The sequence below is a fragment of the Saccopteryx leptura genome, chromosome 5, assembly GCF_036850995.1.
Source record: "Saccopteryx leptura isolate mSacLep1 chromosome 5, mSacLep1_pri_phased_curated, whole genome shotgun sequence".
Classification (NCBI taxonomy): Eukaryota; Metazoa; Chordata; class Mammalia; order Chiroptera; family Emballonuridae; genus Saccopteryx; species Saccopteryx leptura.
The window spans coordinates 174,431,916-174,459,304 of NC_089507.1; the positions used below are offsets into that span (position 1 = coordinate 174,431,916).

Sequence of the window (27,389 nt, forward strand, 5' to 3'; positions counted from 1 at the left end):
ACTTTTTCAAATAGATTTTCAATTTCTTACTCTCTCTCTCTCTCTCTCTTGTCTCCTTCTAGTATTGCTATGATACAAATATTGTTACAGCTGATGGTCTCAGAATTTCCTTAAATGCTCCTTATTTTTAAAATCATCTTTTTTTTCTTTTTGCTGTTCCAATTCAATGTTTTCTGCTATCTTGTCTTCAGAATCATTAATTTATTCCTCTGCTTCATCTAATTTGCTGTTGATTCTTTCTAATTCATTCTTCATTTCAGTTATTGTGTTCTTTTCTGTGTTCTTTTTCATGGATTCTATGCCCTTTTTTATGTTTCTTATCACTTTGTAGAAATTGTCACAGAGTTCGTCTATTCTTCCCCTAAGTCCATTGAGCACCCTTATAACCATTTTTTTGAACTCTATGTCTGGTAGATTGCTTGCCTTTATTTGTTTATTTATTTATTTATTTATTTTATTATTTTTTCTGGAGTTTTGTCTTGTTCCTTCATTTAGAACATGTTCCTTTGTCTTGTCATATTAGCCACTTCCCTGGGTTTGTTTCTTATGTATTGGCTAGATCTGTTATGTTTCCCAGTCTTGTTCGAGTGGCCTTATGTAAGTAAGTGTCCCATGGGGCCCAGTGATGCAGTGCTACTGTTTATCTGTTCTATGTGTTCCAGGGATGTCCCTTATGTGGTTCATGTGTGCTCTCCTGTCAGAGTTGAGCCTTGATTGCTGTTGGCACATCAGTGGTTGAGATGGACCCTCAGGCTAACTTTCTTGAGAACTGGCTGTGACTTCAGCAGACAAGCAGTTGTGTGGGACTAATCCCACAGAGCAGGAATCACTTTTGAATATTCTGGTGCTTGTCTAGGCTACCCTTTGGGTGTGTAGTTTGTGGCTTTAATTGTGTGGTGCTCTGGGGTGATCTGAAGCTAGTCACCAAGGGTGTTAGTTTGGGGGCCTTTTGGGAAGGGCTTGGGTGCAGGCCAACTTCAGTTTATATTTGGCCTAGATCCACCTGGTAGAAACTATAAAGTGAGCTACAGCTGGTAGCTGCTTCTGCTGGGCTTGGAGGAATCTGAGAGTTGTTATGCTCTAAGATAAGTATGGGTGACAGTGGGGCAAGATTTGGTGCTGCTTAGCAAGTGGTACAGGGCATGCTGAGGACAGCCACTGCTTATGTAGGGTTTCTGGACCTTTGAGAGTTTTTAAGACAGCTCCCAGCATGGGCCTAGGCTGGCCACTTGTGTGACTTAACCTCCAAAAGAGGTTCAGCAGGGCATGAAAATTAGGTGGGCAGAGTTTCAAAGAATCATCAGGGTGGCATGAGAGGGGTGTCATTCAGGTAGATGGAAAATCAGACTTGGAGCCCACCTGTGCCCGCAGGTTGTGTGTGGCCAGAGCTCAACAAAGGAACAATGGTGCCTCTTAGCACTTTGGCCTCTTCCATGTCTCACTCTGAAGCTAGGTAATTCAGTTGCTCCCAGATATGTTCCAGGCCCAGAAAAGTAGCAAAACTAGGTGGGTAACACCAGGACCAGCTACAATGACTAATGACTCCCTATCCTGGGGCTGACCAATCAGTAGAGACCAGGACCCTGAGAGGGCACACTTGGAAATGCTAATAAATATTCTCTTGATATTTCTCTTAACCCCTCCCCTAAACTTCCAACCTTAAAAACCCTCAAAACATAGGATCCAGCCTGTGCTCTCCCTCCCAGGAACATGCCCACCCCTTTCCTTTTCCATTTTCCTCCCCCACGGGTACGCATCTCCTAAACTCTAAGGGTTCCCATGAGACTTGCAACTAGGGGAGCAATAGGCAGCAGCAGCTTGTCTCAGGCTAATCCCACAGACCTGTCTCTAAGACCCCTTTTTCTTTGCTGATTTCTTTCCCATAAGGATTCTAGAGAGCCCCGCAGCCCCGTGTAGGCTCTCTTTTGCTGCTTCTTCTATTCTAGGCCCTTCCTTGTTTCACTGTCCCCAGCTTTGATAAAAATACTCTCAACATCACCTGAACTCGTGCTGTGAAATCTTTTCTGCACAAGTCAAGAACCCACACACTACAGGCCAGCCCTAGGAAGACCTGAAGTGTCAGGTCCCCTTTCCAGTAGCAGGGCAGATCTCAATGGTTGTTGCTGTATAATCTAGAAATAATTTTGATGTGGTCATAGCAAGAGGCAAGCATAGTGCCTCTGTCATCTTGACAGGAAGTACTATTAAAGCTTATTTTTTCCCTTTTCTTTTCAAGTGAGGGGAGGGGAGATGAGATAGAGAGACAGACTCCTGCATGTGCCATGACAGGGATTCACCTGGCAATCCCTGTCTGTGGCAGATGCTCTGCCCAGCTGGGACCATACTCACAACCAAGCTATTTTTAGTGCCTGAGGCAAAAGCTCCACAGAGCCATTCTCAGCACCTGGGGCCAATGAGCTAGAACCAATTTTGGCTGCAGAAGAAGAAGAGAGAGAGAGAGAGGAGGGTGGGAAGGGATAGAGAAACAGATGGTCACTCCTTCTGTGTGCCTTGACTGAGAATCAAACTTGGCACATCACACACCAGGAATGCTCTACCACTGAGCCAACTGACCAGGGACAAAATTTATTTTTAAAAACCCTTATAATGAATTTTTTCTATTTTTAGCCAGCTTGACTACACATGATAAAATTATCTTTCTCTCTCTCTCTCTTCCCAACTTTCTGTATTTATTTATATTGTCCTTTATTTTCCTCTTTTCATTTTGAAATAGCCAGTTTTACCTTAGGATAAAATTACACTTATTTCCTTTTACAAAAATACATCTTCAAACCTCCTACCTTTTCTTAACTCAAACACATCCTATTTTTCTTGCATCAAGATGTTTTTCTTATTATTTCTAGCAATTTTAATTACATATGTTAATTAGAATTCTTAACTCTTAGAAATTTTAACTTTTAGTGAAAACTAAGATGTAATTATAAACTGTTACACCAGTATTTTGCATATTGGCAAATCCATGAATACATTTATAATTTCTAGAAGAATGATTCTCATAGTACAAATTTTTAATGTTCACAAGACACATTTACTGACAGATCCAAATATCTTTAGTTTCTCTGTAATAAGAAGCTAAAGGTGAATAAACTTATGTTCAATAATTAATATTTCAATATTTTATTTTATTTGGAAATAATCTAGATATTCAGTGAATTTTCATCATTTAACTTAACTTAGCAAAATTCTAGGTTTGCAAGTCACCAAAAAAAAAATTGGGGTAACTATTTAAGTAGACCCTACCATAAAACATAATTATTGTTGAGAAATTTACTTAAAAACTTCTATCCCACTTACATTCTCTTAATTCATGTGTTCTTAACAATCATATTTAGATTGCTCATAAAAATTTCATGAGGCATTAAAACAACTAGCCATCACATTATTTTTCTTGCTGACAAATTTTCTAACAGAGAGAGCATTTGACTAATAACCAGGTAGAATAAAAGTTTTATTTCAGCATTATCTTAAATGCTGATAACTCTAAAGGTATATTTATTTTAATTAAATCAACAAACTAACTTTTATTTATCAAAGATTATTTCAGATCATATGAAACTAAAAAACATTTAGGTTAGTTTCTATTATATTTCTGAGGGTTTAAAAATATTTTATTTAATAAATGCTTATTGTTTTCTTTAAGTAAATTAAATAGAGCTTTTTAATAAACCTTTTATAAATTTTTGGATATAAAAAAAACAAATCACATATATATAATATACATTCATAAATATACATAAACACACAGACAAATGTAAGCAGAGACCCTATAGCTACTGTTCCAAAATTTCAGCTATGAATCAGGTACAATAATATAAATTCACTGATTTATAAATAACAGTTGAAACCAAATTGTGTCTCTCAGGCAGATGAACAAATTAAGGTGACTCACTTATATGGCTATAGCTTTTTACTAATATTTGTGAAGAGTTTTAAAGATTTGTATTTGTGTTTAATAAGTAATATTATTTTGTTTGTTTTAACTGAGAGAGGAAGGGAGATAGAGAGATAGAGCCACAAGCTGCTACCACAGCAGAGGGAGAGAAGGGAAAGGAATCAGACTTTGACCAGGAACCGGACTGGGACTTCCTCATGCTGGGCTGAGCTCTATCCACTGAGTCAACTGATCAGGGCCTTTAATAAGTAATCTTATGGAGGCTATGAACCAGATATTTGGCCAGAAAGCTTTCTTAGAAGTATGTGTTTTATTCTTCAGTCTGGTGATTGTATGCCATCTTGCCTGCTGGACATGGTGAGTTACATCTTCAAGGGACAGAGAAAGAATGTAAGTTTTTTCTCCTAGGAGTTTTGGGGTATGTTTGTTTATTATCAGAAGTGTAGGGTAATTACTACTTAAATTTTTTTCTGTATTTTCTTGTTTCCTACGTCCTGATATTTTACAATGTTTGCCAGCATTTCGAGATAAATGGGGGTTTTAAGGGTTGGTAAGGTTAAGTGGACTTTGACTTGTTTTTAGAACCACATTTCTGGTTCTAAAACTTTTGGTAAAGACTCAATTTATAAGATAAAAACAGTTGCTTTAATTCATTAAAAATTGAATTGTAGCCGAAATGCTGTCAAGTGACTAATCTACCCATCTGACTACATTTTCTTCCATTTGTTTTTTATTATCAGGAAGAATCCTTCCAACCTCCTTTAGAAACCAAAAGAGTCTTATGTTCTAGAGCTTCAGAGTTTCAAATAAAGAGGGGTCATTTGGTACACTATGGTCACTGAAATAACAGACCAATGGGACCAGACCAATTTTGCACAGTAGGAGGCAGGCCTCATCTGATATTTTCACTGTTAGCCTTAGCAGTGGCCACTGTGGTGAATAGACTTGGCACCAGGCAACAAATATCCAAGTGACGGAAAAGCCTTGGTACATATATTGGTGGCTCAGGTGGCCTTTGCCTTCCCTTCTCCTTCCTCCTCACCAGAAGTCTCAGTAACCCTGTCACCTTTTCCCCTGGTGGCAGGAAGACCTTATGAGGCATAATTTCTTGGTTCTGCCTGTATAGGTAAAGTCGAGGGGCTCAGGGTCTGTGGAGGAACAAGCACAGAAAACAAACAGATGACCCAGAGGAATCTTCAAGAAGTTAGAAAGCTTAGGGTCTTTAAAGATATTGGCCGATTGACACATTTCAGCCATCATGACTAACAATTCAGAGCTTATTCCAAAAAAACCACAGAGCTAATTAGTTCCCCTATCTTCTACCTGCTGCACAACATATTTTTTAAAAGTTTAAATTTCAGTTAAGGTATAGTTTCTGATCTCAGTTTCTACTTTTTTTTTTTTTTTTTTGTATTTTTCGGAAGTTGGAAACAGGGAGGCAGTCAGACAGTCTCCCGCATGCGCCTGACTGGGATCCACACGGCATGCCCACCAAGGGGCAATGCTCTGCCCATCTGGGGCATTGCTCTGTTGCAACCAGAGCCATTCTAGCACCTGAGGCAGAGGCCATAGAGCCATCCTCAGCACCCGGGCCAACTTTGCTCCAATGGAGCCTTGGCTGCGGGAGGGGAAGAGAGTGACAGAGAAGAAGGAGAGGGGGAGGGGTGGAGAAGCAGATGGGCGCTTCTCCTGTGTGCCCTGGCCAAGAATCGAACCCGGGACTCCTGCATGCCAGGCCGATGCTCTACCACTGAGCCAACCGGCCAGGGCTCAGTTTCTACTTTTTGATTTCCTCTTTTTACCTTAATCTTCTATGTTGTTACAGGAGAATTTTGAACATCACTGTGAGCCCTCTTTATAGGTGGCCACTTTTCTCTCCAGGGTGTCCCAACCTCTATGGAAGTGGGATCTGCCTCCACTAGTGTGATACACACAGGGTCTTTGGGGAAGGCCATTAGGCCTCTGGAGCATAATGGAGGCCCTGTGCGAAAGCACACAGTAATGCAAGAAACCCTCAGCAAGAAGCATCCCTCTCTCAGATGATGTTGCCCACCTGAGTTTGGTTATTAGTAGGCCAGCTGCTCCTAAAGAACAGCCCCTTGTGTTAATTGACAGAATAATCATGCTATTTGGTCCACTATGTCAATTGTTTCATACCAGTCTCAGACTATTGGTAGTAATGCTACTGATTGGAAAAAACTGGGGGTTCTCACCTGGGCTCAGATTCCTTTTTAGAATGAATGTGTGGTTCTTATTATAACTGTAAGGTGCCCTTAGCCATATCCATCCAGGAACTTTGAAAACAAAAAAGTTTGTTACTTACAGATCTTGGAAGGTACACAGGATACCTGAGGTCACACATCAAGGTCATGGGGAGAGAAAGAGAGGATACATGGCCCTGAGGTTCTGCCTTTATTGGGGCTGGAGGTGGAGTGCCTAAGGTTTTACAGGTTCAATATTTACTGATAAATTTAAAATATAAGAGCCAGAATGAAAGCCCAGGAAGAAAATAAAAATCAAGTGGACATATGGTAAGTTACCTAAATCAACCAAAGTTCTCTAAAACAAAGGACTTTGGAGAGGAAAATACCTGGGGTCTTTATCTAATCCTATAGCTGGCAGTGTGTTTATTCAAAATGGCCTTTTTCAAAGCAGAGTCCTCTGCCCTTAAGCAAAGAACTTGCTTTACAAAAAAGAAAAAAACACACAAAAAAAACACAGTTAGCAGGACTTATGCTACTATAGCAGAATAGATCTCTAGATATAGTCACCTTACATAAATCTTGAATTAACAAGTATCCACAAAGGAGAATATCTTTGTGAGAATTCTGGAACCAAGGGGTGATAATGTAGAGTACAATTATTCAATAAAAACTGAATTTAAAAGGATAAGAGAAATAGTTTGACTGTCCACATTACACCTCCTGAAAGCTGTAATAGTGTTGTGTCAAAAAGAATCTGCTTGGCCTGTTATTTCTCCAGCAGGAAAAAGAGAGACCAAGGAGTACCTCTCATTTCCCCAGCACTTCAAGGCACTACCCGAGAGGCCCATTTCTGCTCACTTCATGCAGAACACAGGTAAAGGGGCATGGCTAGACCACCTGGGGATAGCTGCCAACAAAGAACCAATATGGGGGCTCTCAGCAAACAGCATGTCTATCTCAGCCATAAACTGGCACTTCTGCCAGTGGTTTCATTGGACCAGAGTACACACCAGCAGCCTTTACTTAACTCATCAGTCCTCACTCAGCCCTACTCAACTGTGGAGGCCAGACAATGGCTTCACCCAACCAGGGTGCCCAACCAGTGTCCGTGCCCCACCAGGGAGCCTGGCAGCAGCACTGCCCAACAGATCCCCCAGCAATTTGCCCAGCCTTCAGATAGGCACTACCATCTGGCCCACCCAGAACCCCAGGCTGGGCTGATTGGTTAGGTCTTTCCTTGAGGAAGCCAGCCTGAAAAGACAGCAGAGATGAATGTGTCCTCAGAGGGACAGACACCAACATCATGATATAGGATTATGAAGAGTCCGGCAAATATGACACCACTGAAGGAAATGAACAAAGTCCCAACACCTGAACCTGAATAAACAAAGAGATATAAACTGCCTGACAAAAAATTCAAACTGATCATGTTAAAGAAGCTCAGGAAACTACAAGCAATACAGATAGACAACCAAACAAAGTAAAGAAACGGTATCTGAACAAAATCAGAAATTTTACAAAGAAATAAAAACTTTTTAAAAACTCAACAGAAATCCTAAAACTGAAGAATACAACAACTGAAATAAGAGCTCCAATATCAGAGTTGATCAAGCAAGAGAAAGAACTAGTGAAATTGAAAACAGGTACAGGGGGTCCTCAGGTTACAACACAGTTCCTTTCCTACGACAGTGACCTAACCCGAATTTTGGTATAAATTGAAGCATACCCTAGCCTAAGTCATTTACCTATGCTAACACAATTGTAAAATCATAATTTAGTGCATAAAAACACAACTAAGCCACAGAAAAAGGAAAAGGACATAAATATACTGTACTGTACCCTGTACTGTGAATTCTTCTGCCATGTTCACCCACGTAGTCTGTAAGTACAGCGCTTACAGTGTAAGCCAAAACACTCATGTCTCAATTTTTTTTTTTTTTTAGTTTTTATGGGAGTGAGTGTCACAAACTAGAAAAGTCATATGTTAAGACGTTTGTAACCAGAGGACCCCTGTAATTTGAAATTATCAATGAGAAAACCAAAAAGAAAATAGAATGTAAAAGAGTAAAGGAAATTTATGGGACTTATGGAATATCACCAAGGGAAACAATTTATACATGATGAAGTCCCAGAAGCAGAAGACAAACAGAGAGAGAGAGGAGAGAGAGAGAGGAGAGAGAGAGAGAGAGAGAGAGAGAAGGGATTTAAAAGTTATTTAATCAAATAATAGCTGAAAACTTCCCAGATTTAGGGAGGAGAATGGACATCCTCCAAGATCCCCCAAAAGGTTAACTCTGAAGATTCTGGTAGGAAGACACATTGTACTTAAATTGTCAAAAGTCAAAGATGGAGAATTTTGAGAGTTGAAGATCTCTCACTTTCTGATTTCAAAACTGACTACAAACCTACAGTAATAATAACAGTGGGACCTTGGCATAAAGACAGACATATAAACCCAATGAACAGAACAGAGAGCCCAGAAATAAATTCCTGCATATATGGCCAAATGATTTTTGACAAGGGTGATATGCAGAGGCAGATTAAGGTCGGTTGAGGCCCCGGGCACAGAAGAAAATATTGGGCCCCTTAAAAAGAAGACACAGGAAAAATAAAAATACATGTTAACCATATTTTAAAATAAATAAAAAATATTATGTACTATTAATGTTAAAATTGCACATATGAAATCAAACTTAGCGTCATTAGAAAAATGTATAAAGTTGGGATTTTGTGGGGACCCTTCAGAAGTCGGGGCCCAGGGTGCACAACTGGTGTGCCCGCCATTAAATCTGCCTCTGGTGATAAGACCATTTAATTGGGAAAGGACAGTCTTTGAACAAATGGTGTTGATAAAATTGGACCCTTATTTTACACCATATGTAAAAGTAAGACCTAACATAAAAGCTAAAACTATAAAATTCTTAGAAGAAAATATAGAGAAAAGCTCCATGACATTAAATTTAGCAATTATTTCTTGATACAGCATCAAAACCGCAGGGGAAAATAGATAAATTGGACATTTTTGTGCATCAAAGGGTTCTATCAAGTAAAAAGGCAACTTATGGAATGAGAAAAAATATTTGCAAATCATATATTTGAAAGGGGTTGCTATTCAGAAAGTATGAAGAACTACAACAGTATGAGTACAACAGTATGAGTACTACAACATGTGGGTTTCAATGAACAAAATAAACTAACAAACAAAATAGAAACAGACTCACAGATACAGAGAACAGTCTGACAGCTGTCAGAGGGAAGAGGATTTGGGGGCTGAGTAAAAGCAGTGAAGAGATTAAGCAAAGGAAATAAAACCTCATAGACACAGAGAAGAGTATGGCGATTACCGGAGGGAAAGGGGGGTGGAGGGCAGTAGAGCAGGTATTGGGAAAATAATGGTGATAGAAGAAGACTCGACCTGAGGTGGTGAATATAATACAATATAAAAGTGATATATTATAAAATTGTACACCTGAAACCCATATAATTTTATTAACAATTGTCACCCCAATAAGTTTAATACAATTTTTAAAAAATAACTACAACTCAACATCAACAAAAAAAATCCTATTTAAAAAATGGACAAGCCTGACCAGGTGGTGGCACAGTGGATAGAGCATCAGACTGGGATGCAGAGGACCCAGGTTTGAAACCCCAAGTTGGTGGCTTGAGCTTGGGCTCACCAGCTTGAGCGCAGGGTCGCTGGCTTGAGCGTGGGATCATAGACATGACCCCATGGTTGCTGGCTTGAGCCCAAGGTCGCTGGCTTGAGCAAAGGGTCACTCACTCTGCTGGAGCCCCCCAGTCAAGGCACATATGAGAAAGCAATCGAACAACTAAGATGCCTCAAAAAAGTATTGATGTTTCTCATCTCTTTCCCTTCCTGTCTGTCTGACCCTATCTGTCCCTCTCTCAGACTCTCTCCCTGGCTCAAAATAAATAAATAAATAAATAAATAAATACTAGATAAATAAATAAATAAAATTTGCATAGGCATTTCTGCAAAGAAAATATGCAAGTGGTCAATTATCACATAAATAGAAGCTCAATATCACTAATCATGAGACAAACAAAAGTCAAATTCACGGTGAGATAGAGTGTCACACTTCTTAGTAGCTACTATTTTAAAAAATTAAAGAAAAACATCCTGGGCATGATAGCTCTGTTGGTTCCGTTAGAGCATCATCCGAGATGCAAAGGTTTCAGGTTTGATCCCCAACCAGGGTATGTACAGGAACAGATTCATGTTTCTGTCTCTCTCTCCCTTCCTCTCTCTGAAATCAATCAATACATTTTTTAGAAAAAACAAAACAAAACAGAAAATAGTTGGTGCCGGTGAGGATGTAAAGAAATCGGAATGTACATGCACTGGTGGTGGAAGTGTAAAATGTTGCAGCCGCTCTGGAGAACGATTCCACTGCATTCAGTGCAGACTCAGAGGAACATCTATACACCTTGTTATAGCCACATTGTCCGCAATAGCCAACTGCCCACTGACAGATGAACGGATAAGCAAAATGTGCTCTATAAATACAGTGGAATTTTACTCAACCTTTAAAAAAAGAGGAAATTCTGGCCCTGGCCAGTTGGCTCAGTGGTAGAGTGTTGGCCTGGCATGCAGGAGTCCTGGGTTCAATTCCCGGCCAGGGCACACAGGAGAAGCACCCATCTGCTTCTCCACCCCTCCCCCTCTCCTTCCTCTCTGTCTCTCTCTTCCCCTCCTGCAGCCAAGGCTCCATTGGAGCAGAGTTTGCCCGGGCGCTGAGGATGGCTCTGTGGCCTCTGCCTCAGGCGCTAGAATGGCTCTGGTCCCAACAGAGCGTTGCCCCAGATGGGCAGAGCATTGCCCCCTGGTGGGCATGCCGGGTGGATCCCGGTTGGGTGCATGCGGGAGTCTGTCTGAATGCCTCCCCGTTTCCAACTTCAGAAAAATACAAAAATAAATAAATAAACAAATAAATAAATAAATAAAAATTAAAAAGAGGAAATTCTGACACATGCTACTACATGGATGAACCTTGAGCCAGACACAAAAAGATAAATCTTGTGTAACTGCACTTATGTGAGATACCTAGGTTAAACTCAGAGAGGGGACGGTGGCTTAGGGGCTGGGCGGGAGGGATGGGGAGTTAGTGTTTAATGGGAACAGATGGGAAGATGAAAAAATTCTGGAGATGGATGGCGGTGATGGTTTCACAATAATGTGAATGTACCTAATGCCACAGAACTGGACCCTTAAAAATGGTTACAATGATACATTTTACGTATATTTTACCACAATTTAAAAAATAAGAAATTCTCCAATTTCAACTAAATATTTTTTTCTCAGAGTGTTTCTTGCATTTTTAGCAGTAGTTGCAGACACTGAATTCTCAGCTTATGCCAGAAACGATTCCTACAGGGCACGGTCATTACTAGCCTGTGAGATCGGGATGGGCAGAGCAGGGCCTGGCACACATATTTCTGAGGGCCTTCTCACCTCCCACAGCAAGCCCTGCTCGCTTCCTGCCAGCTGTTGCTGGGCTGGGATCCTACATGCTCACTGTGAGAGCAGGGCCAGTCTGGCCTTCTGTCCTTTTTTTTTTCCATTCAGTGAGAGGAAGGGAGGCAGAGACAGACTCCAGCATTTGCCCAACTGGGATCCACCCAGCAAGCCTACTAGCGGGCAATGCTCTGCCCACCTGGTGCCTTTGTTTCGTTGCAACCAGAGCCATTTTTCAGCACCTGAGGTGGAGGCCATGGAGCCATCCTCAGTGCCTGGGACCAACTCGCTCCAATTGAGAAAGAGAGAGAGAAAGAGAGAGAGAGAGAGAGAGAAGAAAGAGGAGGGTGGGGTGAGGAAGCAGATAAACGCTTCTCCTGTGTGCCTTGACCCGGAATCAAACCTGGGACATCCACACGCCAGGCCTATGCTCTACCACTGAGCCAACCAGCTAGGGCCAGTCTGTCTTTTTCAGTGACAGCTCCTTTCAGGTCTCAAAGGCAACCATGCCTCGTGAGAGGAAGAACGTGAGCAGTATATGACTTGTGGATGGGTGTGTGTGTGCAGCAAGTGACCTGCTCTGAGCTATGGCCACCCTGGAAAGCCCTTCAGGTGCTCTTCCTAGTGGGGCACCCCCTAGGAATGCATTCATTAGCCAAAGCATCACGGAACAAGATCCACAGGGGACCCTTGACACCTTTTCTCCAGTGGTTTTCAAAGGATGGCACCCTCCCTTCAAAGGTGCTTCAGCATCACCTGAAAATTTTGTTAAACATCGGGTTCCAGGGTCCACTGCCAGAGATTCTGTGTCTACTAGACAGGCCTCAGAATCGAAGCACATGTTTGCACTCCCCGGGTGCTTCTGACGGACAGTCACCTCTGAGAACTGCTGACAGTGCTGAAGAAGGTGAGCAGAGTTCAGTGAAAGTAACTTGCAATTGAAGCCGGAGGATGTGGATTTGACGCCTGTGGGGCGCCAGGGTCTCTCTGCCATGCAGAATATATTGGACTAAATAGTCCCTGGCCGTCCCTCCAGGACCCAAACAGATGCTGAGATCCGTCTTCTCCAGGACTCTGTACCCATCTAAGCACTAGAAAAACAGGGAAGGCTCTGGGGCTGGAGCATACCTATCCCAGAGCAGAGTTCACTGCTTTGAGCTCTCCTTAAGGAGTCCTTTGGTTGCTTGAGTTTGTTTGTTTGGGGTTTTTTTTAGCCAGCATGAGTAAGCATTGCTGCAAGTTTAGCTTTCCAAAGAAATCTTGCAATCTCGTGAAACGGGGTAGTATGCAAGCTCTAAGAAAGAATGCCTGAAGATAGAGGTGCACAGAGATGAGGCGTGGAGGCCAAAGTCTACAACCTTTGAATCTGACTGTGAAGACTCAGGACATGACCTCATTTTTCTTTTTTTTTTTAAGAGCAAGAAACATTGACTTGTTGTTCCACTTATTTATACATTCATAGGTTGATTCCTATCTGTGCCCTGACTGGAAATCGAACCCATGCCAGGATAATGCTCTGATCAACTGAGCTACTGAGCTAGGGTAGGCCTTAAGCTCTTGAAACATGTGGTAGTATAGGAAGTATTCCCATGGTTGTCTTAGACTCAGACCATTTCACTGGAAAATCTAAGACAAGTGCCACAGATCACTCTGCAAATGACTCAGTGGGTTTTCCATGAGCTGTCTTTTCCTTCCATCCTGCTCTAAATTTAAGCACCCCATGATGGGCCCCCTGTGGAGGAGGGCCTCCCTCACCCTGTTCAATTCTCATGACCCGACCCCATCCCCCAACTGACAATACGCTGTTGGGTCTGACAGCTTCTCTTTGAATTCAGAGGAGTGCAAAAAGGTTGAGAACTATTATTTTATTTTTGTGAAAATAATGTCTGCACACAATGAGAAATACAGATGAGCTAAGATGAAAGGCATCAGTCACCCGTTGTTCCAAGTCACTGTCCTCATCCTCAGGAGCGTGTTGCCATGTTCCAATTCTTCCAGTGTCTTCTCTTATGACTCACTGGGTCATAGGCTTGCACCACTATAACTGTATTTGTCCATATTAAGCAATATCTGTCTGATCATTGATATGAAAGGTGATTCCGACCCACACAGGCAGAACCTCACCTCTTGTATCTGATATTTATATTTTAATACTGCTATATGTTACTTTTTAACTTGAATCACTGTGTATGGACATTGGAGAAATAGATTCTAGATCTAATTTCTTAGCCTGAGTTCACCCGGATTGTAGGGAGGCTTTAAAAAAAAACGTTAGCTTAGCCAAGAACAGCTGATATGAATGGAAAAGTAAAGAAGCTGGAAAATGGGCTGAGTCAGTATTTTTTTCCCTCAACAGGAGTGTTATCTCTGCAATGAGTTTACTCTTTGATGTCACCAAAATAAGTGTCAGTGTTGGACACTTGTGGTTGATCTCCAAGGAACACTAAATGAGGAAGTAGAAATTTGGGTAAGTCAACAGAAAGTTCTGTGGGAGACCCAAAAAGAACTCTGAATGGACTGATGTGTACTTAACAAAGTCTGTATCTTATCTCTAATATTAGAGTTGGGCTAAAGCAGGAAACATATGACTAATAAAAATCCTCAGGCAACTGGACAGCCTATTTCATAAGTGAGAATGTTTTCTAACCAGACATTCTTTTCTTTCAAAAGCTGTTATTAGGACTCTATCATTCCCCAGTTGTTTATCCATCAAATCTATTACATGATGAAACAGCATTTTAAATAGTACTATAAACACCCACATATAAGGGTGGGTGTTTTACTTCTGATAAGAAAATTTTTAAATGCAAACGCTGTTTAACCATGCTGGATCGTTTCCACACAGAGAAAAGGAAAAACGGGGAATGACTGTTTCCAAGTCGCTCACCATGTAATGCCCGGTGTGGCTCTTCATTCTCAGCTTCATCTCGCTCATTCTTGGAAAAGGAAGAAGGAGGCAGCCTTTGTACATGCCTGGATAACTGTTAAGGAAGGCGAAAAGGACACGTTTGTCAAATTGGCCAAGTTTAAAGAGAGTCTTTTATAAGGAGCATTGGCAAGTATTGCCAAACTTGTCAAAAATAAAAAGTAGAACACCATGCATGGCATGAATAAAATGTCTAAGACAGGACAACCCCAAATCCCCTGCCCAGAAAGGTTCCTGTGGCAAAGGGCCAGTGTGGGATGAAAAGGACTGGCTGGCTGGCTGGCCTGAACGTTTGGCAGTCATCAGTGGACTGCATCTACCACTGTGCCTTATTTTATTATGCAACAAACTGGCTCCCAGAGGAGGACAACAGAACCCAAGGCTGTGTTGACCTCAGCATTGGGGAAGGATAGTGGTATTCTATCAGCAGTCACACGGTACTGTGAGCGGCCACACCGCGTCGCTGCACAGTCCTCTTCATGCGGGCTTCACATAAGACCATGCCGTCAAAGAGGAAGAGGCGTGTGGGAAGGTGAGTATGGTGCCCAGGTTTCACAGCTGCAAGGTCAGAATGCAAGGACTTGAACTCAAGCTTCTCAATACTTTGAATTTGAAGCTTAGGAGATTCACTTTGGTTTTCAGTGTCTTTCAAATAACCATCATCGCTCATCCTCAAGAAGAGTTTTCTCGAGTTCTGATCCCAATATAAATTAAACCAGACGTCTAAACCCAAAGCCAAACAATGACACCCAATTCTGTGCCCGTGTGGACACCATGCCAGGGAACCTGGAAGATGGTGATAGAGCCATGGAAACTCCGCTGCTCTGTCATCTCCGCACACCCTGAGCTCCAACAGCTCAGGATAAGCAGCCCTCATTTGTCACTGGTCTGGTGATGAGGATTGTTAGAACCAAGCTTGACTCCCAAGGAGTGCTTCTCTAGTAGTCCTGGAGAAGAGTAATCACCACAGACATCATTATTGAGTGCCCGGTTCTGCCAGCATCTGTGAATACCTTCCATAAACGGTCTTATTTATTTCATAACAACCCCTTGAGGGAGACACCAAATAATTCTCATTCTATTTTTGTGGACAGAGAAGCTCACAGAAAGTACAAATGTGCCCCAGGTACTGCAAGCAGTAAGAAGGATAAGTGAGATTTGAACTCAGATACGTTCAACTGCAAGGAACTCCTCATGTGATGCTTAGCCTTCTACCATGATTTCTATCAACTACCACATATTGGCCATAAAAATATATAAAAAGTCAAGCCTCTAAAATGGCTATCATGATGACATAGTTCTTTTATAATCGACTTTGATTTCCAGTTCTGCACTCCCCCAGCCTTCTCTGTGACGGGTATCCCCAGTTCTTCCTCCTACTCTTCTGAAAAAAAAAAAAATGTTTATCTGCATCCAGGAAAACACACTCCTTGAAGAATAAAACCAAAAAAGTTCAGGAAAGGATAAAAGAAGAAATCTCATGTTTCTAAATAATAATGCAATGAGATATAGCTTGCAAGGTTGGATGCTTGAGATACTGACAAGAGCATCCACAATAAGGGACCAGAGAGGGATTTCTAAAACCAGAGGAAACTAAAACCACCTTCCCTGAAGCCAGGCTCTGAGCGAAGATCACAGTGAGCCATAGCCTAGTAACCAAAAAGTGTGACCCAGAGATGGTCACAAGCAGGAAGCAGCCCCATGTAATTGACTAGGTCTGGTGGGTCACATGTCCAGGCCTAGAATGTGCCCTAGTGTTTTACTCCCTTTTCTGCCCAATGTCAAATGATCACCTTCTTATCACAAGCCAGTGCCTCTTTCACCCTCCAGTACAATAGGAGAGGGACTCAAAAGCAAATAACATGTTTTGAAAATCATCCCTAAGACAAACATGCTGTTAGAATTGGATAGTAAAGAATAGATTGCTCATAAACAGTGCTGGAAGGCCAGCTGTGCCTCTGGAGTGAGGGACTCACGCCTTAGATCCCTACCTCACAACATACACACACTCAAACTCCAGCTGAATTACACTTCTCAATGTGAAAAGCAAGAAGTAATAGGATTAGAAGAAAATATAAGAGAATCTAGGAAAAACGGTTCAAGTTAAACATAAAAACCACAAATTCTCAACTCTTGTTAGTATTCAGGGTCTCATGAAGAAGAGCCAGAAAGGAATGAGGCAGCAACACTACTGCAAGTGGAGGACCCCAATCTCCCCAGGACTGAGGTGCCTTAGAGAGATCAGTTATCCAATTTATTAAGCAGAAACATGATATCATGTGTAAGAAACTAACAAACAGAATACAGTGTACAATTTTATTATTTAGTTTTGCAAAACTGATTAGATTTCTCTTGCCCTTTCTGAGACATAACACCACACCATCTGCTGTCTGATTCCTGACCTGCAGAAAGCTCCAGCAGGGCCAAGCATCATGTCCTTGAGCCTTCCCTGGACGCGCAACCACCTTCAGTCTTGTATGCTTGGTCTCGACTTCACTTTCTCGGGATGGGAACAGAAAGTCACTCGATGCTTTGGCTTTTCTCCAATACTCATCCAAAATATAGATACATTAAACTATCTCCAACTTAATCTGAATACTGAAAGACATCATGGGCATGATAATCCCTAATAAAGGTGAAGGAGGGGCTACCCCATACCCTAGCAATGCTCCTTCCGGAACCACCTGGGAGAAGCTCTCAAACACATGCACACAGACACCAAGGTGAGGTGCTACTGAAGGCCTGATCTTAGCAGTCAGTAAAGAATGGTGTCATTAACTATGGCCTATTAGCAAAAGGATCTAACAAATAAAGCAAAAGCAGTGACAATGGGAAGAATAAATCCACAAGTGCCAACATGAATGACATAGATATGATTTGAGGTGAAGCATCAAGTTGCAAGAAATAAGTGTGATCTTATTTATGCAAAATGCTAAAAGGATGTAATTTAATACTGTATATCATTTTGGCTGATGCCCTCTGTGGTCTTAAATGAGTCAATGCAGCCTAACCTGTGGTGGCGCAGTGGATAAAGCGTCGACCTAGAAATGCTGAGGTCGCCGGTTCGAAACCCTGGGCTTGCCTGGTCAAGGCACATATGGGAGTTGATGCTTCCAGCTCCTCCCCCCCTTCTCTCTCTCTGTCTCTCCTTTCTCTCTCTCTCTCTCTCTCTATCTCTCCCTCTCCTCTCTAAAATGAATAAATAAAAAATTTTTTTAAAAATGAGTCAATACATGTAGAGGGCCTATGATAGTGCCTTGGCCCAAAAGTGAACCATATTATATTTATATTATATATATTATATATATTTATTATATTATATTATATTATATTATATTATATTATATTATATTATATTATATTATATTATATTATATTATATTATATTATATTATATTATATTATATTATATCTACTGTCAGTATTATTAGGTTTGGGTCCAGGGCCCCTTACCAAAAGCCTCAACTAGCCGGGGGAACTTAAGGAGACTCTCCACCTGAGCAATCTTAATTAATATCTTACCTCCTTGGACCCTGGGGCATCCTGACAGTAATCCCCCATCACTTATCTGAACATTCTTTACTTCACCAGTGCCACCCTCTCTCTCCCACTGTTTACCCCAGGTAACAGAAGTGTTCCCCTGCAGCAAGAAATATAGCCAAACTCAGTCCCATCAAGATGAAGCTTTTCACCCTTTCGCTGCTGACACCTCTAGGGTCTCAGCCCGTGTGTTCGCAGATGCATAAATAAACTTCTTATAAAACCCATCAGGCCTTGTGCGTCCCTCCTTTGGTGACCCAACAAGTATCATGAGATACAACAAATAAACCACTTGCTTGTTTGAGCCAATGTTATGTGGAGTTTCTCGTATACTGAGCCAAATCTATATTTACCTAGTAAAAGTGTTGTTGTAACACTTAATACTATTTCTATTTATTTAGAATATTTTAAAGTTAAAAAAAAAACCCTAAAGTACATGGTAAAGAAAATGAGGGTGGGGCTAGGGGAAGTGAGTTTCAGGGACTGGAGAGAGAGAGAGAGAGAGAGAGAGAGAGAGAGGAGTGCAGCCTTGAGTCAGGCAAAGGGAGAGAGCTGGGCCTTTTGAACAGAAGGGGAAGACATTTTAATGGAAGAGATTTCAGTAACAACAGACACATTTATAACAGGATCGACCGTTTTCCTTGTTCTTATTTCAATCCTCAAATCCTCTTTGCCTACATATAACCCAAAGTTCAAGAAAAGCCTTTGTTTTCCTGTAAATAAACAAAGGAGAGGGAAAGCCAGCTTTGGTCACGGTCACAGGAAAGGAAAAGGTGAAGACTGGTTTTGAGAAGTGAGCCATAACGGGCTGGTGGCACAGCGCTTCCGCTCCCCGCAGGTCCCTCTCTGATCCCCGCTGGCACAGTGCTGCCCGGGGATGAGCGGGCAGGTGGGCACCAGTCCCGGTGGGCTCGGAAGGCCCCCCAGCACACAGCACTTGCACAACGGGAGGAGAATTATGCCCTGTCACTAGACATGCGTGTGTGGCCAGCCAGTCCTGACCGAGGCTGCCATATTTTGTGGTCATGTTTACAGTTTTGCTTTTCCTTTTGTCATTTTTAAATTCTATTGTAACTCTTCTTTTTCAGTTCAAATTTTCTGGAGGTTAAATGATCAAAACTCAAAGTCTCCAGGAGACTGAGCGAAGGGGAGGGACAGTGGGACTGGGGTGGACAGCAGTTTCCCCGACACTCTGCAGTTGGTTCCTTTGACCCAGCTGTTATCTCTCTGTCCCGTCCCAGGCCTGGGCTCTCTCTGCCTGGTTAATTCTTCTGACCATGTGGACTCTGGGCACAGTCTTGTTTCCCAGGACATGAAAACCCTGAGGAATCTCAGGTTATTTGGGGGCAGGCCCCTATGGGAGCTCAAGCAGGAGGTGCCGCGCCCTTAGGAAGGGGGCCGGGAGTCAAGAAGGTGAGGAACACCATGTGTCCTGGACACGAAGATGGCTTCTGCCCACCACTCCCTACCTTCAACTGCACAGAGAAGGGCTGCTGGTTTAATCCTGGCCACTGCTGTCACTCTCTGATTGTTGAAAGGAACGCTTCCAGAAGCACAGGCTGTTGTCCCTGGGGAACCACTTCAGTGAGCAGTTGCTGAGACCTTCCTGTGTGCCCATATGGGTCACTCTCTGCCAGCAGCACAGAAGGGGGCAGATGGAGCCTCCTTCCCTCAGGACAGACAGGTCAACAAGTGCCCGCGGCTCAGCTTCAGGAGCGAGTTTCTCCACAGGGAGTCGGGACAGCTTCAGGCACAGTTAACACTGCCTGGGCACTGAAAGGTGAGCAGGCCCTTGGAGAAGAGGCACCCCGATCCTAGATGGACGATGGCCAGGCAGAGGGCTGTGGCAGGTGGCTTCAGCGCTGCACAGCACTCCACACCTTCTGGGTTGACCTGGGCTCCGCAGTGCCTGTGCTCTGGTCCCCAGTGTTGTGACAGGCTAGGCCCTCAACCCCTCTTCTTTGCTTCGCTCCTCCTGATGTGCCAGTAGCTCTCAGTCTGCGAAGGGAGACCATCCCAGATGACCAGGGACCTGGCAAGAGGATAAACGCACGTGTAGGGGCCAGCTGTGTCCACGCAGCCATAGCCATGTCTGGGTGTGGCCGGCCCTGTCCTCGCCTTGGCAGCACAGTGAGGACATATGCAGTGCACAGAGGTCTAGGCCAAATCTCCTGTCAGAGCCACCCTCGGAACGCATGTGACTCTCAGGGCAGACCCATGTGGCTCAGACCCTTCAGGTGGCAAGGCGGAAGCGGCCTCTGTGTTCATTTTTTAGACACTGTTGAGGGACTTGCAACCTATCCAGGTGTGTCAGGACTGTACTTCATGCAGGTCTCCACAGCCTGTCCCCCCCAAACACCCATGATGATGTTCCTAAGACGACTGACACCCAACCCAGTCCCAAACAAGCATAATCCTTGTCGGGCTCAAAACCGCATGACTATGTTTAGGTTACAGTTTTACTGAATGTTAGCCACCGGGGAGAAGGTGCAACCCCTTTTTGTTTGCTTTGGTTAAACAACGTTATTGAAGAGTGATTGATGTCAGGTAAACAAGTGTGTTACGAGTGTGTTAGGCTTGCTCACTTGTACTTTGCCTGTTGGTGCACGAGCACGGGGCAGCACCTCGTGTGTATAGTCTGAGTAAGGCTGCAGGTGCTTGCCCTCAGGGTGGCAGATTATAGATTGTGCATTGCCTGCCTGCTTGGAAGGGGCCACTATTTGCTATGGTTTGCTGGAGAAGGGGTCCTCCCCCCCCCTCCCCCTGCCTGTTGGGCTGAAAGTCTGGAGAGAGAGAGAGGGAAGCAGTTTTCCCTGCTTGCTTGCTTGTCTGCAGTTGCAAGGCTCCAATAAATGGAATGGCTAATCATTTTATGGCTCTGCAGTTCCTTTACTGTCTGCCCGAATCCAGTGTGAACCCGCAGGGCCGCAGCCACCAGCCTTACAATATCCAAAAACTGCTGCAACCTCCAATGTCCACAGTGGAAACTGTTTGGAGGGTAGTACTCACCACGAAACCATCACCACAATCAAGGTCGTACTCATCACCTGCAAAAGTGTCCTCTGACGTCCATTACTTTGGTTAACTTACTTTTTTTCTTTCTGTCGTAAGAGCACTAGCTATCCTCTTGGCACATAGTTAAGTGCACAATCCAGGATTTTTAGCTGTAGAACCCATGTTGTACAGTAGATCTCCGAAAATTATTCATCCAGCATAACTTTATGTCCTTTGATCAACATCTTTCCATTCCGCTTCCCCCAGCCCTGGTAGCCACCACTCTCAACTTTCTTTCCCTGTGAACTTAACTATTTTGGACTCCTCAGAAGAGTGGGATCACGCAGTATCTGTCTTTTGTCTGGCTTATGTTATTTACCATAATGTCCTCCTCATCCATCTGCATGGGGGCAAATTTTGGTCTTTCTTTAAGGTTTAATAATTCTGCATAAGATACAATCTGTTTGGGCGGAGTTCTGTTGCACATCTGGCTGTTTCTCACATGTGATCATCGTAAAGAAGCCAGGAAATTTCTTGAGCAAGTAAAAGGGGGACTAAAACAAGATAATTAAACAAGGCCAAACAATATAACCAATTTACGGGCAGCTAGTGAATCATAAGACCTTATCTCCCCTAAGCGAGGACACTTGAGAACAAGTGGTTTACACCTCTCCTCTCTGACCAGAGATTAAACAGCTTAAACCACCCTGGTCAGGGAGATGGAGGACAGAGAGCCAATTAATGCCATTCGTGCAGCCAAACCCAGGGACGGATGAAGTCAGGGGAACAAATAACAAAAACCTGATTAGAGCCAGACAGACCCAAGGTAAAAAAGTAAACCAGTGAAGCTGACCAGAGAATAATCCCAGACTCCCCTTCATGCTCATTTTGATGAGTCGACATGTTGAAGGGCACACAGGGAAAGATGGTGAATGTCCTGCTGAAACCCTCCCCTGAGACTCGCCTGCAGAAATAAAGATAAGAACCCTCCAAACAAAGGCCAGCACAGGCTCTCTCTGGAGCACCCCCCTGCCCCTTCTCAGGCAGGAACTCTTTGCTTCCTTTCTCCTAAACTCTAGGGTCCCCGGGAGACTTGCAGCCAGGGAGCAGTGGGCAGCAGCTCATCCCAGGCTCACCCCTGAACCTGTCTCCAAGGCCCTCTTTTCTCTGACGTCCCAGTGAGCCAGCAGCCACCCTTGGCTCACTGCTGTCACTGTGACCTTTGCTTCCCAGTGAACCGACAGCACCTGCTTAGGCTCAATTCTGTCCTATAAGGTTTCTAGGAAGCCAAAGCAGAGCCCTGCCTAGGCTCTTTCCCATTGCTTCTTATACCCTACGTCCTGCCTTTGTGTCACTGTCCCCAGCTTTAATAAACTTGCTCTCAAAATCACCTGGACTCATGCCGTGAAATGTTTCCCGCATGAAATCAAGAACCCACACACTGCCTGAGGCAGACTCACTCCAGGACTGGTCCCCATCCTGTAACAATATCAAGTTAATAATCTGTTACAAAAAACATATCCCAACCCGATGCAGGGCTGAGTTGTTGCCTGGTGAGAGACAATGGAACTGTGAACCTCAAACCTCCTTTGAAAAGGAAATCACAGACATTTGGAGGGGAGTCAGGTGTGCTCGCCTGGTCCGTGCTGGAAGAGAGGTCTCTAGAAAGAGTGCTAGCTGGGAGCTTGCAGCAGGCACTATGAATGTGGGCAGCCAACCCATGGAAAAGGAGGACTGGGGCAGGTTCAAGAGCTCCCTCTGCTGGGCGAGAGCATCAGCTCTGAACACTTCTCTTTCATAAGCACCATCTGGTCACTGCTGCCTGGGGTCTGGAAATTCTTTTCCTTTATCACCAGGCATGAAGTTTTGACCCCTTCCCTGGTCCAGTGTGGCCCAGAAACCCTTGTCAAGCACACACCCCAATGCTCCTACAGTGGAGTGGCTTCTCCTTGTGATTGGCTGCATCCAAGCCAAGGAACTCACCCTAACTGTGCAACTTAAAGTGTGGTCCAGAAACCAGGAATGTCACCACCTCTTGGTTGATAGTTTAGAAGCAAAGTCTCCAGACCTGCCCACGTCTATGGAGTCAGAATTCTGGGAGAGGGACGTGGGTATCCACAGGCTTTCCGGAGATGATGGTCCCCTTTGAGGTCACAATAACTGCACACAGGTGCCAGAGGCCTGTTTCATGGCACAGAGCTGAGCTTGTTTGCAAAGAGTGGTTATTTAGGCCTCCCAGACCCGCTTTTGCCTTTCCAGATGGAGGCTGTGGATGTGCCTTCTCTAGAAACTGACCACACTCAGGAAATTGTGCCCGCTGGATATGCTGACTGTGGCCACAAGAGGGCACCAATGATTACCTAAAAGACCCCTCTGGGGTTCCCTGGAGCTCATTTGGTTCACTCCTCCCTCTTTCTCTTTCTCTTTCTCTTTCTCTTTCACTCCACTCCGTCTCCAGGAATAAATTCCTATAGAGACAACTATAGGGGCAGCATCAGTGAGTGGCCATTGCTCCTGTAAACACTTTTGGAAAAAGGACGTGCCTCATCCAGCCAAGCCCTCACCTTAGCTCCTGGAAGCACACTTCTAAGCTAAGCTGTGCAGAGTGACCAGTGGGCTCAGCATGAACCTCCAACATTCCCAGGGGCTCTGCCCCTCCTTGTCTTGCTAGCCTCCACCCCGCTGCTGGGTGTGGGGGTCACCTTCCATTTCTACCTCTTGCACTTGTGTCCTCATCGCAGCATCTGATTCTCGGGGACCCAGAAAAGTCTTCTGTCCGCACCGAGGCACTGAGGGAGCTCAGTGGCTGGATGCACCTGCAGAACACCCTCCTTCCATCGCTAGTCCTCCCCAACCTGCCACGTCTGGACCTTGTTCTTCTGTCCTGGACAGAGGGCAATTTTCCCAGCTTTGCATGGAGGAGGCAGGGTCACGTGTGGGAAGGGACAGGGTGTAATAGCAGAGAGGAAGGCCAGAGGAAGAATGTGTCCTGGAGCGGATAAGCTGGACAGCTGCCCAGGTAGACTCGGGTGGGACTCTGCACCGGAAGGGCCGAGGGTGGCTGGTGGCCGGCAGCCATGCTGTGCCACCATGGACCCGGGTTCTGCCCGGGGCTGCGCTCCTGCTCCTCGTGGCTTCCCAGCTCCAGCAGACTCGTGGCTGGAAGGGAAGGGGGAATGACGGGCCAACTCCCAGAGACACTTATTTCCTTGCCACTGTGGAGTATGCCTTACACGTATTCAACCTGAAGAGCGAGGACAGGAACGCCTACAGGCTGCTGCGCATCCTGAATTCCTGGAAGGAGGAGGTAGGTGACCATGTCCTCCTGTCTCGCTGGGCTTAAGCAAGGGGACATATCAGAGGTCTGATGTTCATAAAATAAAAAATACTACCTATTCAATGTCAGATTTTATAAATATTATTACATAGAAATTTTTAAAAATTAGATCATCGTCTACTCACATACATTTTTTTAATCTTTATAGCATTGTTTAATGAAGAATGGCTTCAAATATAGCGTATGAGGCTATTAAGATATCCAGTAAGAATGGGATGGAGACAGAAAATGTTTGAAAACATAGTTCAAAGAAATATTTAAAGGATATTGTCTGTGTGTTGTCTTGTGTGCATGTGCCTGTGTGTATGTGTGTCTGTGTGCATGTGTGTGTGCGTGTGCCTGTGTATGTGTGTGCCTGTATGTGCTTGTGCCTGTGTGTGAATGTGTGTATGCGTGTGCCTGTGTGTGCATGTGTGTGTGCCTGTGTGTGCATGTGCCTGTGAGTGCATGTGCCGGTGTGTGGTGGCAGGAACAACACTCTATCACCCTCTGGACCCCAGAACCAAGAACCACCATGAAGAGCAGAGGATCTTCACCCTCTGCTGATTGTAACCCTCTGTGGACAGTGGTGTGAAATGTCCCCTTGGGTTCAGACCCCTGGGCCCTGAGGCTGGACCTCAGGTCAGCTGTTCTACATCTGGAGTCATGGGCGGAGTTTAGGTGTCGGGAATGATGGACAGGCTGCAGTGGGAGGCTATGGAGCAGAACGAGTGGAATAGATGCAGAGGAGTTCAGAACACATCACAGTGCATTCTGTAATACAAGGTGTTTCTTGAAGCCATCATCTCAGTTGTGTGTGTGTGTGTGTGTGTGTATGTGTGTGTGAGTGGGTGGGTGTGCTTCACTACCATTGTATGCCATTTTTCTGGGGTTGGGCAGGTGAAGGGTATGACAATGGGGCTGTAGAGGAGTCTCCCACCCGAGATGGCGATTATCAAGCATACTCTTGCTCTTGTAGAGCCAACACCCTGCCAGGTGCTTGCCACCCATCCCTGAGAATGCTGTAGAAGCTGGATGCATGCTGGAAGGGAACGGGGTCTCAGGAGGCATTTGAAAATGAGAGGCTCCACGGTGTGACATAATAGTGTGTGCTCAGCCCGCTCCTAGCACAGGCTCCCACCAAGCCCCCTCCGGGCGTCCACCAGAATCATGTGCCCCTTTGCCCAGAATGCCCCAAGCATGGCTTTCTCCTGAGGGAGCTGTCCCAGACCCAGAGGGAAGCCCCAAACACAGTGGTGTTTGGGCCTGTCCCTACACGCCATGTGTCAATGCTAGCAACTACTCAGTGGACCACAGGAGCTTTCAATGTCTGCACACACCACAGGTAATGAGCACAATGGCTTACTCCATGAAGCTGGAGCTTCGCAGAACCAGATGTGGAAAATTCGATGACGACATTGACAACTGCCCTTTTCAAGAAAGCCCAGAGCTGAACAATGTAAGACGCATGTGAGCTTCCTTTGGGTCCCACAGCCGTGGGCCTGCATCAGGGTGCGGTGGGCAGAGGACATACCATACCTAGGGACGCAGAAGAGTGACAGAGCTGCTGGACATGCTATAGCCACTGCTTGTGCTGAAGGCAGAGCCCAGTCCGGCAGGCAAGCCCCCGTCCACCTGCAGGCCCCTGGCCAGCCTGAGATCCCGACTGTTCACTCACCCTGTTCAGCTGTCTACACCTTCAGTCACACTGGTGACAGAGTGTCCTGCGCCTAGAGTCCAGAGCTCCCGGTCCTGGCCACAGAGTCTCTTTTTCTGCTCTTAGCCCCTTCCCTTTCCTGCCTTCAGGAGGAGGAACCTGTCAGGGCAGCCAGAATCACCTTGGGCAGAGGGGACAGCTCTCAGTCCCGCTGGCACTCAGCACAGTCTGATGGCAGTTCTCTGAGTGGAGCCCACTGCCCTGTGTCCCATGCTCTGCCCTGTGCCCGCCACGCTCTGCTTCTTGCTTGGGGGACAAGGGGCAGTATCACTGGCTCTCGGACAAGCTCACCTGGGTCAGGACTCCTGAGATCAGGCCTTCTGGGAAGAGCATGCGTTGCTATACTGAGGGCCGGTCACACCGGACAGCCTGGGGGTTCCCTGAGACCACAGGCCCTGGGAGAGCAGGTGATGCAGGAGACCCTGGGCTCAGGACACAGCCAGATCAGGAACATCTGAGCCTTAGGCCGGGCTGTGCTGAGGGCAGAGCCTGCATCCCAGCTGCTCACCGTGCCAGCGCGGGTTTGGGATGGTTGCCGTCCTTAGCGCGGGAGCCACAGCTCCGCGGGGCTTCCCCACCACACTTTGTCCCTGTGCTTACTCCCTCAGACCTTCACCTGCTTCTTCACCGTCAGCACCGAGCCCTGGAGAACAGTGTTCCAACTCCTAAACAAGACCTGCCTGGAGGGTTCCACTGAGTGACGTCACACCTCTCCAACCCCCTTGGACACCAGCCACTCCCTGTAGGGGCCTTGCAGTGGCTGAGCAGCTCTGACCTCTGTTCTGTGCCCGGAAGACATTGGGATCTCACACAGGGGCATCTGGAGAGCCCTTCTCCACTATTTCATGTAGAATAGACCATTAAACCTCAGCCTTTCAGGGAGCTCTGTGTGGCATGGGTCCTAATTGTGGGTGAGGAACAGGTGGTGTTTATAAATTTTCAACACAATTTCATGGTTATCAGAACATTATTTTAAAATCTATATATTATGTTAAGTAGAGGTTTACAGAATAGCGTTGAATTAAATAATTCACTGCATCCTCTCACTCAGCTATATTGTTTATAATGTTTACACTGTTTGATATCAGCCCTGAGAAATGCGTGAGACTCTCCCAGTGTGACTGTGGAATTACCGGTTTGTGCTGTAACAGCACCAATTATTGTGTTGGCCACTCCAGCTCCACCTGTCGTTTGGATGCAGGTTCATGGACATTAGAGGTTCTTGTTGATTTATTTCTCTTATTGTCGCATTACTTGCAGCTCCATTTGTATAGATGCTTTCAGTCTTCGATGCAACCAC

General features: G+C 44.8%; 1 protein-coding gene across 1 annotated transcript; it reads left to right on the forward strand.

Moving 5' to 3' along the window:
- The first annotated feature begins 15,022 nt into the window (after window positions 1-15,022).
- Window positions 15,023-26,964, forward strand: LOC136406612 (cystatin-9-like). Its single transcript, XM_066386590.1, has 5 exons — window positions 15,023-15,054; window positions 22,944-23,163; window positions 24,019-24,363; window positions 25,718-25,831; window positions 26,698-26,964. Exons 1-5 carry the CDS (start codon window positions 15,023-15,025, stop codon window positions 26,788-26,790), a joined length of 804 nt encoding a protein of 267 aa, XP_066242687.1. The 3' UTR covers window positions 26,791-26,964.
- The last annotated feature ends 425 nt before the right edge of the window (window positions 26,965-27,389 follow it).